A 17,416-nucleotide genomic window follows, 5' to 3' on the forward strand; every position below is an offset into this window, starting at 1 on the left:
TACAAATACCTGTTTTGATTTTCATAAAGGGCAACAGGAAACTTTGCTTTTCTTAAGAAAGGCACCTCAAGGTCTCTGAGTGAAACTTCCCACATGGAATGTTGTTTGTGCTCTTTCTGCAAGTGCCATCAGCAGTTTCAGATTCTTGGGCTGCTAACAGCCAAAGTACCCATTGGAAAAAAAAAAAAAAAAGTCTATCTTTTTAGTGCATTAGATCCTGTTTTTTAGAAATGTGTTTCCAAATATAAACCAATTTCTTTCACCTGGTGCCAGCAGGCACCGTGTGAGCTGATGAGAAGCAAGTAAGGTCAGAGATGGCAGGGTCTAACTTGATGGTCAGGCATGTGGCCTCTGGGTCTCTCTGCCGGGGCTGAACTGGGCTCTGCCACTACCATTGTGACTTTGATCACATTACTTAACGTCTCTGCTTCTCAGTTTCCTCATCTGAAAGCCAGGGATAATAATAATACCTACCTGGTAATATTGTTAATGAGGAATAAATCCGTCAAATGGAGGAAATACTTAGGATGGAAACTAACTTGCTGTAGGCACTTCGGAACATGCTGCTGTGCTCAGCAGGCTTTGAATCTTTGCAATTCTAAACCCAACCTTTGAAGCTGGCTACTGAGTCCATCAAGTAGAGTGGCACTCTTCCCAGCACTTACATTTCTGCTTCTGAATTTCAGAGTAAGACAACTGCCATGGGAGGATTCTCCCGTGTTTTAATGAAATCATGACATGGAGGCCCTCTCCCCCAACACCCATACACACACACACACAGACATGAAGATGGAAGTGTTTAAGTCTCCTTCGTTGTACTCCTTGCCTTTGGTGAAGAGGGATTCTAATGATCTAATGATAATAGGTAGTTTACATCAAAATCTTCCTATTGCACAGGCTTTAGAAATTAATGGGCAGGGAAAGAAGTCAGGTAAAGACATGGCCGTGATGCATTAGTATCTACTGCAAACACTGCATGTGCTACTCTAAAATATATATATAATCTAAAATATAGGAAAAGCCGACTTCATAAACAGTGGAACCGTGTATTTTGCCCCTAAAGTGTTCTGTCTCCAGGTACCACCTTGGGCACGAAACTGTGTAGTGGGTTCTCTTAAAGGGCAGGAGGAGATCAGGACCCTACACCATTGAACTTGTTAGCCCTAAAAGTCTGACCTTGGAATTGAACTATTGTCTGCTACATGATGAACAGATGAAATCCACAGTATTTACATACTGAAATTCTAGGACCACTGTTACAATAGAAAGAGAGAGATGATTTAAGGGGCTATCCAGTTAGGGTGATTTGGTGCTTTGGTTGCCATTCTCTTTAAACAAAGCCTGTTCTGTGGATAAACAGACCATGGGGTAGAGATACGCAGGCATCACCCAAATGGATTGCATGACTTTTTTGTGGCCACACAGGACAGCTTCTGCCTTCCAAAAGATTTCCTTCTCTACATGATTCTCATAATTGTCTTTTCTAATTGTTCTCAGCACTCACTTTAAAAGCCTCTCATCCCCTCATAAAGGAAATTATTTTAGCAGGACCATTTTTTTTATTACTATACTTTGTGTTCTAGGGTACATGTGCACAACGTGCAGGTTTGTTACATATGTATACATGTGCCATATTGGTGTGCTGCACCCATTAACTGGTCATTTACATTAGGTATATCTCCTAATGCTATCCCTCCCCCCCCCCCGCCCCTCCTCACAATAGGACTCGGTGTGTGATGTTCCCCTTCCTGTGTTCAAGTGTTCTCATTGTTCAGTGCCTACCTATGAGTGAGAACATGCAGTGTTTGGTTTTCTGTTCTTGCGATAGTTTGCTGAGAATGATGGTTTCCAGCTGCATCCATATCCCTACAAAGGACACAAATTCATCCTTTTTTATGGCTGCACAGTATTCCATGGTGTATATGTGCCACATTTTCTTAATCCAATCTGTCACTGATGGACATTTGGGTTGGTTCCAAGTCTTTGCCATTGTGAATAGTGCTGCAATAAACATACATGTCCATGTGTCTTTATAGCAGCATGATTTATAATCCTTTGGGTATATACCCAGTAATGGGATGGCTGGATCAAATGGTATTTCTGGTTCTAGATCCTTGAGGAATTGCCACACTGTCTTCCACCATGGTTGAACTAGTTTACAGTCCCACCAACAGTGTAAAAGTGTTCCTGTTTCTCCACATCCTCTCTAGCACCTGTTATTTCTTGACTTTTTAATGATTGCCATTCTAACTGGTGTGAGATGGTATCTCATTGTGGTTTTGATTTGCATTTCTCTGATGGCTAGTGATAATGAGCATTTTTTCATGTGTCTGTTTGCTGCATAAATGTCTTCTTTTGAGAAGTATCTGTTCATATCCTTTGCCCACTTTTTGATGGGTTTTTTTTTCTTGTAAATTTGTTTGAGTTCTTTGTAGGTTCTGGATATTAGCCCTTTGTCAGATGAGTAGATTGCAAAAATTTTCTCCCATTCTGTAGGTTGCCTGTTCACTCTGATGGTAGTTTCTTTCACTCTGCAGAGGCTCTTTAGTTTAATTAGATCCCATTTGTCAATTTTGGCTTTTGTTGCCATTGCTTTTGGTGTTTTAGACATGAAGGCCTTGCCCATGCCTATGTCCTGAATGGTATTACCTAGGTTTTCTTCTAGGGTTGTTACGGTTTTATGTCTAACATTTAAGTCTCTAATTCATCTTGAATTAATTTTTGTATAAGGTGTAAGGAAGGGACCCAGTTTCAGCTTTCTACTTACAACTAGTCAGTTTTCCCAGCACCATTTATTAAATAGGGAATCCTTTCCCTATTTCTTGTTTTTGTCAGGTTTGTCAAAGATCAGATGATTGTAGATGTGTGGTATTATTTCTGAGGGCTCTGCTCTGTTCCATTTGTCTATATCTCTGTTTTGGTACCAATACCATGCTGTTTTGGTTACTGTAGCCTTGTAGTATAGTTTGAAGTCAGGTAGCATGATGCCTCCAGCTTTGTTCTTTTGGTTTAGGATTGTCTTGGCAATGCAGACTCTTTTTTGGTTCCATATGAACTTTAAAGTAGTTTTTTCAAATTCTGTGAAGAAAGTCATTGGTAGCTTAATGGGGATGGCATTGAATCTATAAATTACCTTGGGCAGTATTGGCCATTTTCACAATATTGATTCTTCCTATCCATGAGCATGGAATGTTCTTCCATTTGTTTGTGTCCTCTTTTATTTCATTGAGCAGTGGTTTGTAATTCTCCTTGAAGAGGTCCTTCATATCCCTTGTAAGTTGGATTCCTAGGTATTTTATTCTCTTTGAAGCAGTTGTGAATGGGAGTTCACTCATGATTTGGCTGTCTGTAACTGGTGTATAAGAATGCTTGTGATTTTTGCACATTAATTTTGTATCCTGAGACTTTGCTGAAGTTGCTTATCAGCTTAAGAAGATTTTGGACTGAGACAATGGGGTTTTCTAAATATACAATCATGTCATCTGCAAACAGGGACAATTTGACTTCCTGTTTTCCTAATTGAATACCCTTTATTTCTTTCTCTTGCCTGATTGCTCTGGCCAGAACTTCCAACACTATGTTGAAGAGGAGTGGTGAGAGAGGACATCCCTGTCTTGTGCCAGTTTTCAAGGGGAATGCTTCCAGTTTTTGCCCATTCAGTATAATATTGGTTGTGGGTTTGTCAGAAATAGCTCTTATTTTGAGATACGTTCCATCAATATCGAATTTATTGAGAGTTTTTAGCATGAAGGGCTGTTGAATTTTGTCAAAAGCCTTTTCTGCATCTATTGAGATAATCATGTGGTTTTGTCTTTGGTTCTGTTTATATGCTGCATTACGTTTATTGATTTGCATATGCTGAACCAGCCTTGCATCCCAGGGATGAAGCACACTTGATCATGGTTGATAAGCTTTTTGATGTGCTGTGCTGCTGGATTCGGTTTGCCAGTATTTTATTGAGGATTTTTGCATTGATGTTCATCAGGCATATTGGTCTAAAATTCTCTTTTTTTGTTGTGTCTCTGCCAGGCTTTGGTATCAGGATGATGTTGGCCTCATAAAATGAGTTAGGAAGGATTCCCTCTTTTTCTATTGATTGGAATAGTTTCAGAAGGAAAGGTACCAGCTCCTCCTTGTACCTTTGGTAGAATTCGGCTATGAATCCATCTGGTCCTGGACTTTTTTTGGTTGGTAGGCTATTAATTATTGCCTAAATTTCAGAGCCTGTTATTGGTCTATTCAGGGATTCAACCTCTTCCTGGTTTAGTCTTGGGAGAGTGTATGTGTCCAGGAATTTATCCATTTCTTCTAGGTTTTCTAGTTTATTTGCGTAGAGGTGTTTATAGTATTCTCTGATGGTAGTTTGTATTTCTGTGGGGTCGGTGGTGATATTCCCTTCATCATTTTTTATTGCATCTATTTGATTCTTCTCTCTTTTCTTCTTTATTAGTCTTGCTAGCAGTCTATCAATTTTTTTGATCTTTTCAAAAAACCAGCCCCTGGATTCATTGATTTTTTTTGAAGGGTTTTTCGTGTCTCTATCTCCTTCAGTTCTGCTGTGATCTTAGTTATTTCTTGCCTTCTGCTAGCTTTTGAATGTGTTTGTTCTTGCTTCTGTAGTTCTTTTAAATGTGATGTTAGGGTGTCAATTTTATATCTTTCCTGCTTTCTCTTGTGGGCATTTAGTGCTATAAATTTCCCTCTACACACTGCTTTAAATGTGTCCCAGAGATTCTGGTATGTTGTATCTTTGTTCTCATTGGTTTCAAAGAACATCTTTATTTCTAGCAGGACCAATTTTAGGACCATCTGATAGGATGAAACACTCTTAAGGACCATTTTCCAGATAATGTCTGCTAAACTGTCATACAGAATCCAAAACTCACTGCACATGCAGTTTGTTAATAACTCAATTCTTTTATTTGTGGTCATTGTTTACAGAAAAAAGAAGGAATTAAATATGAGCAACCAAAATTATACTTGTTTTAAACTGTTTGAGAAATGTCTTTGAGCACTCAGTCACTATCCTTTCTCCTCCATTTTCTGTACAAATATTTCCTTGGTGTCTACAAGGGCCACAAGCATCTGCTGCTGCACTCTCCACCCATTCCAGTTCTTTGCAAAGAACAAGAGTCCCCTCTTCTCATAATGCAATGGGAAATGTGAGTGATGAAAGTGGATTTTTTTCCGTAATCATTTCTATAATGTAGGCCATCAAATGATCATTATATTTTATGATTCTGTAAAATCTGCTGAAATCAAAGCTATGTAATATACATTGCAGAGGGCTCTGCTAATCCTTGCCAACCACATTCGTGCCTGGACCGAGGAGAAAGGTCTGGTAACTGGAAACCTGACACTAAAGGAATTCTAAACACAGACTAAAAGCATCTCTGTGCACATAGCATGGGCGAATCAAGTATATTAGTTTGTACTGATTTTTTTTAAAGCTTTGCAGTATTTGTAGAAGAACCAGAGAAGAAAGCACCGACCCCAGCTCAGCCACTAAATAATCTACGTGTGACATGCTCAAGAATGGCATGGCTCTGCCAGATGTCGACTTTCTGCCAATGAGTACAGGCACCTCTCTTAGACAGCTACAGGAGTTTTACATCATGTTACTTCCTGCCATTCAAACCCCAAATTTGGTCACAGTCAATTATTACCAAAAAAGGAAACCCATAAAGGCTACTTTGGAAGTTAAAAAATTAGCTTTGTTTTGGCTGCTAATCACACATAGTATTTTACAGAAGTTAAGAACAAGATTCTGCCCTTTGGAAGCTTTTCTGTAAGTGAAAAACCCAATGTGTATGCCTAAGCCGGACATTCACACCTCTGCTCATAAATCCTTTATGGTTTTTATACTTTCTGCTGCGTATCTTATTTCTTCACATGCTAAACTCACCCCCTTTCAAAACAAACTATCTTCCAGTCGCTGATGTGTCTCCAACTTAGTTGATTTTCCCCTCTGTGACTCTTCAACTTCATCTATCCTTCCACATCCTTTATGAGATACTGCAGGCGTTCTTACACTCTGCCTTGAGACATGTAGAGGAAGCGTGCTCAGCTCTGTATTGCAAGAATCTGTCACTGATACTGGAAGACTGAGGACTACAAATGATTTCTTTTAATAAATTATAGCAGGCTCAAGTTTTCCCCTTCAATAATGTCACTCCCACTCATTTGAATTCCCTTGTTCTTTCCTGAATGGAAGGAAAGGGTGTTGAGTTACAGCAGGTGGCAGAGAAGTTTGCATAATTCTGGCTTCTGCCTCTCCTGGGTATGAGTAGCTTATATGAAAATCATCCATCACATCTACTCTCAGGGAGAAAAGCTTGGGAGGCACTGGGGACAGAGGGAACAGGACACCAGCTTGACCTCGGGTTTGGGTTCATCAGCCCTCAAAGCCCAGGTACCACACTTCAAACTGTGGCCATCACATCTGGGTTTGACATTGTCTCCCTAAGACCCTGTGTTTGAAACCCTGTGTACTGTACTTTCAAACACATAAAGATGTTCCTAGATTATTGCATTTATGACAGAGACAAAGAAAATGTCTTTGCTGTACCATCATAAAAATAGTAGTTAACTGACCCTTGAATAAATACACTTAACCTGCACCTAGTAAGCCCAGTTTCCAGTTAATCTTGAGTCAAGATAGCTCTCGATTTCCTCAGCACCAGTTAGTCATGCTGAGCTCACTAGGAAGTCAAGGAAATTGAATCCCAGTCCAAGATTTATTGAGCACCTATTATATTTCAAGTACTCTGTAGGACAACAGAGATAAGACAGTATAATCTTGTTCTTGGCAAACAAAACAAAACAAATAACCTCTACCCTGATAAAGTTTACAGTCATTCTGTGTTGGACCCAATCCAACCCTTTATTCAGCCCAGCATCCCTCCTACTTCCCTCTTCAGAAATTAGAGATCAATCTCACCTCAACCACCATCGATCCCTGGCTCCCAAAGAAAGCCCACTTTCTCCTCTTATTCCCCTACCTTCCTCCAGCCCCTACCCACATTGAACCTTTTATAGTTACTGTATGTGTGTGGGTTTTCTCTTTAAACTCTCTTGAACAAATTCAACATGCATTTGTAGAGCACCTGTGATGTGCAAAGGCCTGTGTTAAGCTCAAAGGGAGATCATTAGATATGTAAGACTCAGTTCCTTCCTTCAAGATGCTTGTACTCCATGCAGTATACAACCAGCCACAAGGCAGGGTGAAAGACAGATGAGGTGAGAATGAGCAGCTGTGGTGAGGACAGAGGAGAGAGATTTTCTTTGCACTTGAGGGTGGTGGTGTAGACATGGGAGGATTCAAAATTGCTCATGCCCCTTCATCTGTTCCTGTAAGTACAGCCACCTCATTCCTAGCAAGAGGTTTGCCATTGATTTTGTTCTTCCAATATTGAGCCCTTTCCCTATACAGAATTGTTTTAGCAAATGTAGGAACATGTCTTTCATCCTTGCGTAAACTGAAGGTAGTCGGCACCCAGAGCTGGCTATCTGACCAGCTTAGCCTGATTTCCAGCCCTGCTTCTGCTGAATGAAAAACAGTGACATACTGACATGGCAAAAAAGAAGAAATCCTTATGTAAACAAAGTGATGCTTATTGCTTCTTTACATGTAAATAACATACATCTTTGTCGTGTTCAGACTTAATGGTTAACTTTCTGTATGTGTGCATCTATGTGATTGAAAACTGCATGCCTGAGATAGTTCCTATCAGTTTTCCAAGCAAAATCTGAATCCTTCTGGCCTCTAGAAAGGAGCCTAATTGAAATAAAATAAGCAATAATTTCAAAATACAGGTATTTTCATGACAGCCCCCTTTAAGAGTTATAAAGGATTGTTTATCTTTCCTTAAGTAAATATGGTTTCTGAGTAAAATTTTTAAACGTTTAAATTGAAGTTTTTAAGGAAAAACAGTAACATACAAGTAAAACTCAAGAAGTCACATGAAAAATGAAAGGTCTTAAAGTACTGATACATTTGTTATGCGGATTCTTGTTTTAATCAGAATCTCCTAAGGAAGCTGCCCCTGGATTCCTCAGGGTTGGCTCAAAGCACACAATATCCGACACTGTGATAGGTATTGCTGGGGCCCCAGAATGGATTGGTTTTGGACTTTCCTACAAACACTAAGTTTCACACAAATAAAGAGACTATGAAAAGAGAAACTCACAATTAACAAAGTTAAAATTTTAGCTGCCTTTTCTGCCTCTAAGTTCTGTAGTTAATGAGGAGGGGCTTATTTTCCCTGTTTCAAAATTCTTGAGACAGAGTCTCTTTCTGTTGCCCAAGATGGAGTGTAGTGGTACAATCTTGGCTCACTACAACCTCTGCCTACCAGGTTCAAGTGATTCTCCTGCCTCAGCCTCCCGAGTAGCTGGAACTATAGGCATGCACCACCATGCCCAGCTAATTTTTGTAATTTTAGTGGAGACGGGGTTTCACCATGTTGCCCAGGCTGGTCTCGAACTCTTGACCTCAAGTGATCCACCCACCTTGGCCTCCTAAAGTGCTGGAATTACAGGTGTGAGCCACAGCCCCTGGCCCCAAAATTATTTTTTTAATAATTTAAAATAATACACATATAATACTCAGAAGAGCTTAGAAGTTGTGCTGGCAAAAGTCTGTAGGAAATTCTGTTATGAGCAAAAGGTTGTTATAAACAACAGCTACACACCATCCCCCAAAAGACGGAAAAATTCTTCCAGCACTCTTTGAACCTTAAACAGTGTTTTGGTAGGCCAACTCATTGTTTTTCTTCTCTCTGAAAAATTAAAAATGCTAACTGTTATGATGAGTTCTACAGAAAAAGACAATTTCCATGACTTCATTTCTTGACAAAGAACAGCTACCTCACTTGCTTTCTGCCACATATAAGCAAACTCCCAGACATAAAGCCTCCCCTCAGAGGAAGCAACATGGGACCACAAAAGTGTCTTGAGGTCTGCCCTATCTGCCCACGGGAAGCCTCCCTCCTCACTGTGAGTGCTGGCCGCTGGGAGGAGCGAGGTGTGAGAGAAGAGATAGCGACTGTCCCACCATGTGCTCGCCAACTGCACTGTCACAGCCTCTCAGGGTGGCTTCTGCCCCGTCACCACTTGATCTGGATTCTCTCTCCAAAAATTTAAAAAAACAAGGCGTGCCTGTCTTTTATAATACTCTGTTCTAAAAGAGAGAAATCTCCAGGGAGAGAACAGGACCCTAAAAGTCCAAGGCCTGGAATTCTTCCTTTCTCTCTTTCCATTTTAAACAGGAAGCATTCATGCTAAGAGAGTCCAGAGGGAGCACTGGTTGTATGTTCATTTTAAGGCAAATAATGTTTGTGTGTTGCAAATGTCAGTGATTTATCCTAAGGGCTTAAAATGAGTGCAGAAAAACCACATGTTTCACTTCATGCAGAGAAATATCTTCAGTGGATTTTGAGAGAAAGCACAGGTTAAGAAATTTTTTAAGTGTATCAGATATCTCCAACATGAACCAAAAGGCCATAAAAATGCGCATGGTGAGATGGAGGGGAGAGACTTAAAGAATTCTTATGATAAAAGATATACCAAAGGCTGGAAGTTTTCTAAATCAAAAATGAAATTCTAAAGAAAAGGAAAGGTGAAATCCAGAGCCTTTGTTTCCCATGGCTAGAGTGACAGATTATCCATTTGTGCTCCATTTGTCATGGGCAATTTAAAATATAGCAAAGCAAACTGCACTGAATAACAGCAGCTGATGCTATAATAACTTGTACACAAACAATTTAATTTTTTTATCTGAAAATTCTAACTAAATTACCCCAAGCTCAAGGATCTATCTTTCATTATTATACATAGCCAAATTAAGACAAAAAAAGTAGAGAGAGAATTCTATTCATACTTATAGATTTGTTCACAAGCTGCTTTCTACATGCACCGAGCTGGAAGCTTGTCAAATCTTCATTGATTTGGGCAACTTACAGAGCTGTTTTAACATCCAGCTCCACAAATGATAGGGTGATTCTGACCCTCATTGACAGTACTTGATTAACCACAGACACCGTATTCTCACAGCACTGTCATTTCTTTCAAGTGTCCTAGCAGTGTGTCTGACATTGGGGATCTTTTCCTTAATTATTATTGTTTTCTTTTCTTTTTAAAAAATTATAAAAGGGGGAGTGGTAAAAAAAAAAATGGAAAGGATCTGGGGATGGTGGCAGTGGTGAATGTGCACAGAAGGTTTATGAGATTTTGAGAGCTGCAAACAGAACTCATCTGTTTAACCCCAGGCTAGATAAGATGCAGTCATCTGCACATTGTTTAGAGGCACACTGCTTCTGTTGTGGCAAATAGATCGGAAGATGCTTGTTTTCTTTAGTAGAGAGATCCAGACAGGGCCACTTGCTGTTAGTGTCTATTCTTACCCTGGATGTTTCTGTGTGCCTTACCCATTACAAGGTGCAACTTACAGCTGGTTTGGCATTTCCCTATTCTGCTACTGGCCTGGTGCTACTTCCTGGCTTTGTGGTAGAACTGATTACTTTATAGCAAAACTTTAGGTGTGGGCTGGGCGCAGTGGCTCACACCTATAATCCCAGCACTTTTGGAGGCCGAACCTGGCAGATCACCTAAGGTCAGGAGATTGAGACCAGCCTGGCCAACATAATGAAACCCATCTCTACAAAAAAAAATTACAGAACTTAGCCAAGTGTAGTGGTGGGCACCTGTAGTTCCAGCTACTCAGGAGGCTGAGGTGGGGTTGCTTGAACCCGGGAGGCGGAGGTTGCAATGAGCTGAGATCGCACCACTGCACTCCAACCTGGGTGACAGAGTGAGACTCCCTCTCAAAAAAAAAAAATTTAAAAATAAAATTAAGAAAGTTCTAGGTGCTCTGGCTTGGGACTTTTTCTAAGGACTGTAGAGAGTTTAGGGAGGGGAGGGACATGTGAATCCCCACCAAGATGTAACAGTAGCCAACCAGAGTTAGACCAAGATGACAGCCCATTTAAAAGAGCACCTCACAAATTTAGAAAAGCGAGTGCGGTCCATGGAAACTTTATGACTCCAAATAACCTGAACATTTCTATCACCATATCTAGGACAGACTTCAGCCCAACCTGTCCTAGATATGGTGGTAGAAAAGGGGAGGGAACTAATGACCCCATCCTTAAGAGAGGCAAACTCACTGCCTTATTTAGGAAACTAGTTTGGTTACTATAATAAAGGCCAACAGAAAAGGGTATAAACAAGATAGAAGTATATTTTCCTCTCATGCACCAACCTGAATGGAAGCAGTCCTGATTGACACGGCGGCTCCATGGCAATGGGGACCCAGGCTCTCACCTTCTTATTGCTCTGCCTCCCACAGCACGTGGTTTTCACCTTGTGGCCTAAGATGGTTTTTCTGATGGCCAACAGGAAGGAGAGAAGGGAAGAAGGTCCCTTCTCTTCTTTTTAAGGGCACGCATCACTTCTCCCATCCCATTGGCCAGACCTATTTGATGGCCACGCCAAACTGCGCAGGAGTCTGAGGAACATGTTCTCCAGCCAGACAGCCAGCTTAGGAGCTGCTGACATGTGTTTCTTCTTCTCTTTTCAGGGGAGGACCCGCAGATCCTGTAGACTATCTGCCAGCAGCACCTCGAGGGCTCTACAAGGAAAGGGAGCTTCCCTATTATCCAGGGGCTCATCCTATGCACCCTCCCAAAGGGAGCTATCCCCGCCCCACAGAGCTGAGGGTGGCAGATCTCCGGTATCCTCAGCACTACCCACCTCCGCCTGCTCCCCAGCACAAAGGACCGTTTCGACAAGACGTCCCGCCTTCCCCTCCCCAGCACCAAAGAATGCCAGCCTATCAGGAAACGGGCAGACCAGGGCCCCGCGGGGGCAGCCCAGACCAGTACCCTTACCGAACCCAGGATTCCCGGCAGAAGAACCCCATGACTGCAGCCGTATAGCCGAGTGCCACCGAGGCCAACCCAGCCCAGAAAGGAAGGTGTCTACACTACTTTTGCCCTTTCTAAACCTGAAGACCTCCTTGGTGTTCGGAATTCTCCATGGGACTGATTAGCGTTTTCTCACTGACGTTGTAACGCTTGACTGCTAATCAGAGGGGAAAAGAAGGGGAAGGGGATTGGGGAGAAAAAAATCAGAAGGAAGATGAAAGATGGGGCTATAAAAACAAAACTACCTGCTAGTTGAAACATTTTCAGAGTTGTTCAGATCAGTGAGAGCGGCAGCGGAACACGCAAACAGCTAACAGTGGAGCTCTCCTCTGGGGAGCCTCCCTGACTAGATAACCTGTGCTGATGTGCAGACACGTGGACACCCCGCACCCCGCAGCATGAGATTGGCGGTCCAGAGACAGCCTCTGCCAGGCAGGGTTACCCGCACAGAGGTGGAGTCTCAGCCCCCTTCTTAGAGCCGTGAAGTCTAAGGAGTGGCAGAGTAGACAGAGATAGGGGCATCTGAAGTGAGTATAGACTTTTTTTACTGAGAAGAAAAACAAACAAGAGCAAACATGGCTAGTGATCTCAAAATATTTTGTACCGAGAGAAAGACTGCATTTCTTTAATTGTAGAATTTCTCAGGTTCCCAACACCACTCATTTGATGTAAACATTTCATGTTTCCTAACTTTTGATATGAAAGTCAGTAAAATGCAGTATTAGTCCTGGGAGAATGTGCACAGCTGGTCAGAGCTTCCAGGAGTATCTTCCCAGGACCAAGGTGATCAGGTTAAGAGGGTTGAACATCCCACAGCCCTCACCTTCCTCCCTCTCGCATTCCAGGCATGGAGATATCTGGTTTCAGAGTCAGCCCCAAATCTCCTGCCTAGAATTACTTTAACTGGGGTCTCTACTTTAAGGTTCCCACTTGAGGGCTAAAATGTAGTTGGGAAAAAGAGGGCCACTGGGGAGGTCTCACAGGAGGCAGTGCCCTGGAAATGCCAAGTCCAGACTCAGTGCCAAGTGGTAACCATCTGCACTCGGGGACAGTGAGCTGACTGTGGCCTCTGGAAACTGATGACCAGCCGGTATTAGATGGAAGTGAATGAGAGAGACAGAGAGAGAGAGAGAGAGAGAAAGAGGGAGAGAGAGTTTGAACACGTATGATTGCCAGTATGGAGAATGAAAGATTGATAGTGCTTTCTGGAGAGTTTGATGCAAAAGCAGGGGAAAATGGAGGGAAAGAGAGAAAAGGCACTAAGACTAAATCCACCTGCGTTTGCTATATTTCATTAACTAAAGTCAGGGCAGGGCAGGGCCAAGGCCTCCAATTGGAAAAGGACAGTGTTATGGCTTTAAAAAGCTGAAACCCCACCCTCTAAGTTGAACCAACCTATCACAATGTTTTCTGAGCTTTGCAGTAATTTTCTATGAAAACCTCTAAAACATACAACCTGGCCCAAATGAGAGCACAAAGAAAAGATGTGGAAGACAGTGAAACCTGAGCATTGGTTTGAACCAGGCAGTGACGCTTGATCTACTTTAAGCCTTTTCACATTCCTTCTTTATTCCCTCCAAAAAAAAAAAAAAAAGTCTTGAGTTTAATTTAGGTCTATTTTGGCTGAGATTAGCATACCTCTGACTCACAGGATTTAATAAATTATAGTAGTATTGAATACACAGGACATCCCTCTACCCCAGCCTACTCTTTTTAATTTAAAATAGAATTCTGTTACCAAGAAGGATGCAACTGCTAGTTTTAGACATAAATAGTGTTATATACTGGACTTTGCCATATTATTTTCTTAACTACAGTTTACTATGGCGCTGTTGAAAACAGACTATCAAGTTTTTTGTCTCTGTTCTGTCATCTCTGTTAAGCCAGGAACCTTTAGATTGTTTGCAATTTGTTCTAAGTGGTTGAGGATCTCAGGCTCTGCTCACCTGAGGTAGAGTGCGGGGGAGCTACGGGTTTCCCTGCTGACCTGCTCAATGCTACCTTCCCCTCAAGCTAAATACACCTTAAAGAAGAAAATGATAACATGAGGGATGTGTAACTTGTTTTGAAGCATTAAAAACCAGCAGTTCTTCAGTATGTTCCATATTTTAACCAAACTACTGTAGACTACTAAACATAGCCAAGCCAGAACGTTCCTTCTGAATTAAGCCTAGGCCACTTGAGGGGCAGCCAGGCGTGATGGTGTCAGGTAAGAATCCTCTGTCTTGAAGGAGTGGCCTTTGCAGGAAGAGTGCCCATGTTTTCACCTGCAGTGTTGCCACCGGAGTGTGCAATACCTCCTGCACACAGGCTCAGGGTAAACTGCTCCAAAAGTGGGTTTTGTGTTGTATACAAAGTCAATAAAATAGTTGCTAATCCTGAGTGGCAGCCAGTGATGTGAAGGTACTATTAAAGTGAACAAAAACTAGATTGCAACAGTTTTCTTTGCTTGCTTGAAGTATAACACACGCTCCATTTGATCCTGCCTGAAAGAAGCTAACATTGTATTTGTGACAGACAGAGGCTCTATCAAGCCAAGCAACAATTAACACCTCAAATGTAAGATTTATAAATGCCTGTGTACTCACCCTTCAATTGTTACCACCCAGAGGTTACAGGACTCTTTCCCAGCATTTAGGGGAACAGGTTTTTAGAGTATTTAGAAGACCAGGCTATAATCAGTAATGTGCCTGGTAGCAGGAAATAGCTCCCAATTTATTTATGGCCTTGGGAAAACTCAATCCGGTGTCTCCGTGTAGCTCAGAACACTAATAGACCCCCGGAAGAGAGTGGCGCATTGAGCCCCAAACCCAATCAACATCCATCCACTTGGCTGCAGATCTGACCACTGGGTCATGAAGGCCGTGAAATGATGTTTGCCCTCAAGTCACTAGGTATTTTAAAAAGCCCTATTTTTCTCCCTTTTTGCAGGAGTAGAGATGAAAGAGGACAGACCATTGAAAACTTCTAGATGCAGGAGAATTGAGACTTCCACAAGGGAGAGAAACAGCCTCCCCAGAATCCATTATGCCATCGGGCGGTGGCACTCACTCTTGCCACAATGCCGTGTCCTTACAATATCAAATCAGTGGGTGAAATACAAACTCAGAAGCAGGAATATTTTCTTAAATCATAACCTAATAGCCAACAAAAATTGAAAAAACAATTATTCTGAAGCTCATTATTCTTAGATCTGTAGGTATATATGTGTTGACCCCCACAGGATGGCACCAAGTAAAGATCTTAAGAGCATGGTAGGGGTTCTCAGACTGACTGTCACCCATGGATCCTGATGGGGAAGAATGGAGGCTTCACTGTAGCTCTAGCTTTCCACCAACTCAATCAAATTAAAACGTGACTCATTATCCCTTCCAAAGATTCATAAAATTATTGAACTAAAGTGATCTTCTGAAGAAAAGCCACCTCACAACGTTAGGAGGCTCATAAAGCTCATTTCTCTTTTCCCTGGTATGCAAAAATATCAAGCCTATAAAGAGTAATTATTTCCCCAAACCTGTAACTACTGCATTCCTTTTCTTTGGAGGAACATTGTAGCATTTCAGGAGTGTAGAGAGATCTAAAGAGTTTGGTCTGAATGTGTGTCTGTACAACTCCCTTTGGCATTAAACTCTGAAACCTACAATGAATGGCCTTTAAATTGGGAGGACACCCTACTGCTTTCCGAGTCCATGAGCAACAGAAAGACTGGTCTTAGTGCAATTAGGCAGGAGGGATTTGGAATCAGAAACAGCCACAGGAGTATTTCTCAGCACTCTCAGTTCCTGCCGACTTAGCTGGAAACGATGCCACAGCAAGACCAGAAAGAGGAGTCTCTGTAAGGTATCCCTACAAAGTCACTTTTCTGATAAAAGGTGGGGAAAAAAAAGTTAGATATCTAAAATAAGCCTAGAATCTCACACGCAGCTGTGACTTCTAAGTGAAACTCTTTCTCCCTCATGTCCTTAAATAGTCACAGAATCGCACACAGCCTGACTTTTAAAGACAGGCTTGGCTACAGGAAATGAACCAACCCCAAAGACTCTTCTAGCCTGTCTCCTGACTGGGCTCCTTCAGAAAGTGTTCTCCTGTTCCATCTGCAGGGCTGCTTACTACTGGAACCTAAAACAAAACCTGTTGTTTGTCCCGTCACTTTTTCTGATGTTTCCTGTGCTTTTGTGATACCAAGTCTGTTCATAAGTTCTGAAGATAAATTCTGTGAAATCATATTTTGGCATATGGGGGTGGAGGATGAATTCTTTAAAAACTTTTTAAGATGATCTCATTTGTACCACAGAAAACATTTTGGAAGTTGTTATATATGAGTATATAAATTTTTGTCATATTTTACATTAAAATAAAGCTTTATTCAGTCATTAAGACATCAGAGTCTTGGATTGCTTTAGGATGAGGGTGTCCAATCTTTTGGCTTCCCTGGGCCACATTGGAAGAAGAATTTTCTTGGGCTACTTGTAAAATACATTAACACCAATGATAGCTGATGAGCAAAAAAAAAAAAAAAAAAAAAAAAAAAAAAAAAAAAACCTACAAAAAACCTCAATGTTTTAAGAAAGTTTATGAATTTGTGTCGGGTAGCATTCAGAGTCAACCTGGGCTGTGGGTTGGACAAGCTTGCGTCAGGATCTGACGGATAAATAGGTGGGTCTGGGCCTGCTCACCCTGGAATAGCAACATTCGGTAGTTGTGGAGCCATGTTCAAAACAGCAAGAGTGCAAAGAACAAAAGGAACGAGAGCGTCAGTCACATGCTGGGCTCCCCAAGAAGCAGATGCTGAGACAGAGATTCTCAAGCCGGTTGTGTACTGAGGAGTGCACTTGGGTTTCAATACCTTAAAAAGGGAGGGAAACAGGCCTGGGCAGAGGGAGAAGCTGAGCTGTAGTGCATGCCTAGCTTAGGCCTCAGCCACCCCACAATGGGAGCAGCAACAGCTCTTCAGCGCTGTCCCCCAGTTGGGACAAGGGAGCTGAGCCTTTATGCCATCATTGATTGGTAAATACAGGTTACCTCTGGAAAGAAGAAAGATCTAGCTAGGGTACGGCAATTTTCTTCAGTTGAGGCAAACCCAAAGAAAGCTGACAGCTGGGGCCCATCTTTGAATGGTACTCAAAACAGCTGGAAAAGTTTCGTCTTAAAGCGGCATCTGAGCAGCCCGCCACAGCATTCAAGACAGCTTCTAAAACTGGCAACCGCTTTCTGGTGCTGGAATCACTCTTATCTCTAGAAAGTTCTCCTTGAGACCATCCCTGTCACTCCCCAGCTCCTTTATTCCCCTCGCCTAGTCTCAGACCTCCCCATACTCCTGGTAAGCCCATCCACAGCCAAGGTTTTGGCTGCCACCTCTCTACTGACTGCTGCAGCTCAGCTCTGTGCCCTGAGCTTACGCATTTCTCCTTTTCCACTGCACATTCCCATTTGGATGTCCTGCAGAGCCTTTAAACATAACACGCCCACACTGAAAACACGCTTTCTCCAAA

The 17,416-nt window shown here is 42.0% G+C and overlaps 1 protein-coding gene across 3 annotated transcripts in view; it reads left to right on the plus strand.

Moving 5' to 3' along the window:
* Positions 1-16,301, plus strand: part of PARD3B (par-3 family cell polarity regulator beta) — a 1,146,560-nt gene extending 1,130,259 nt beyond the window's left edge. For all 3 annotated transcript variants that reach the window (XM_010352639.2, XM_030916822.1, XM_010352640.2), the window contains one exon: positions 11,579-16,301. In XM_010352639.2, the coding sequence (XP_010350941.1) occupies positions 11,579-11,936 (358 nt within the window). In that variant the 3' untranslated portion in view covers positions 11,937-16,301. The remainder of the gene's footprint in view (positions 1-11,578) is intronic.
* Positions 16,302-17,416: the final 1,115 nt, after the last annotated feature.

The sequence above is a fragment of the Rhinopithecus roxellana genome, chromosome 14 (assembly GCF_007565055.1).
Source record: "Rhinopithecus roxellana isolate Shanxi Qingling chromosome 14, ASM756505v1, whole genome shotgun sequence".
Taxonomy (NCBI): Eukaryota; Metazoa; Chordata; class Mammalia; order Primates; family Cercopithecidae; genus Rhinopithecus; species Rhinopithecus roxellana.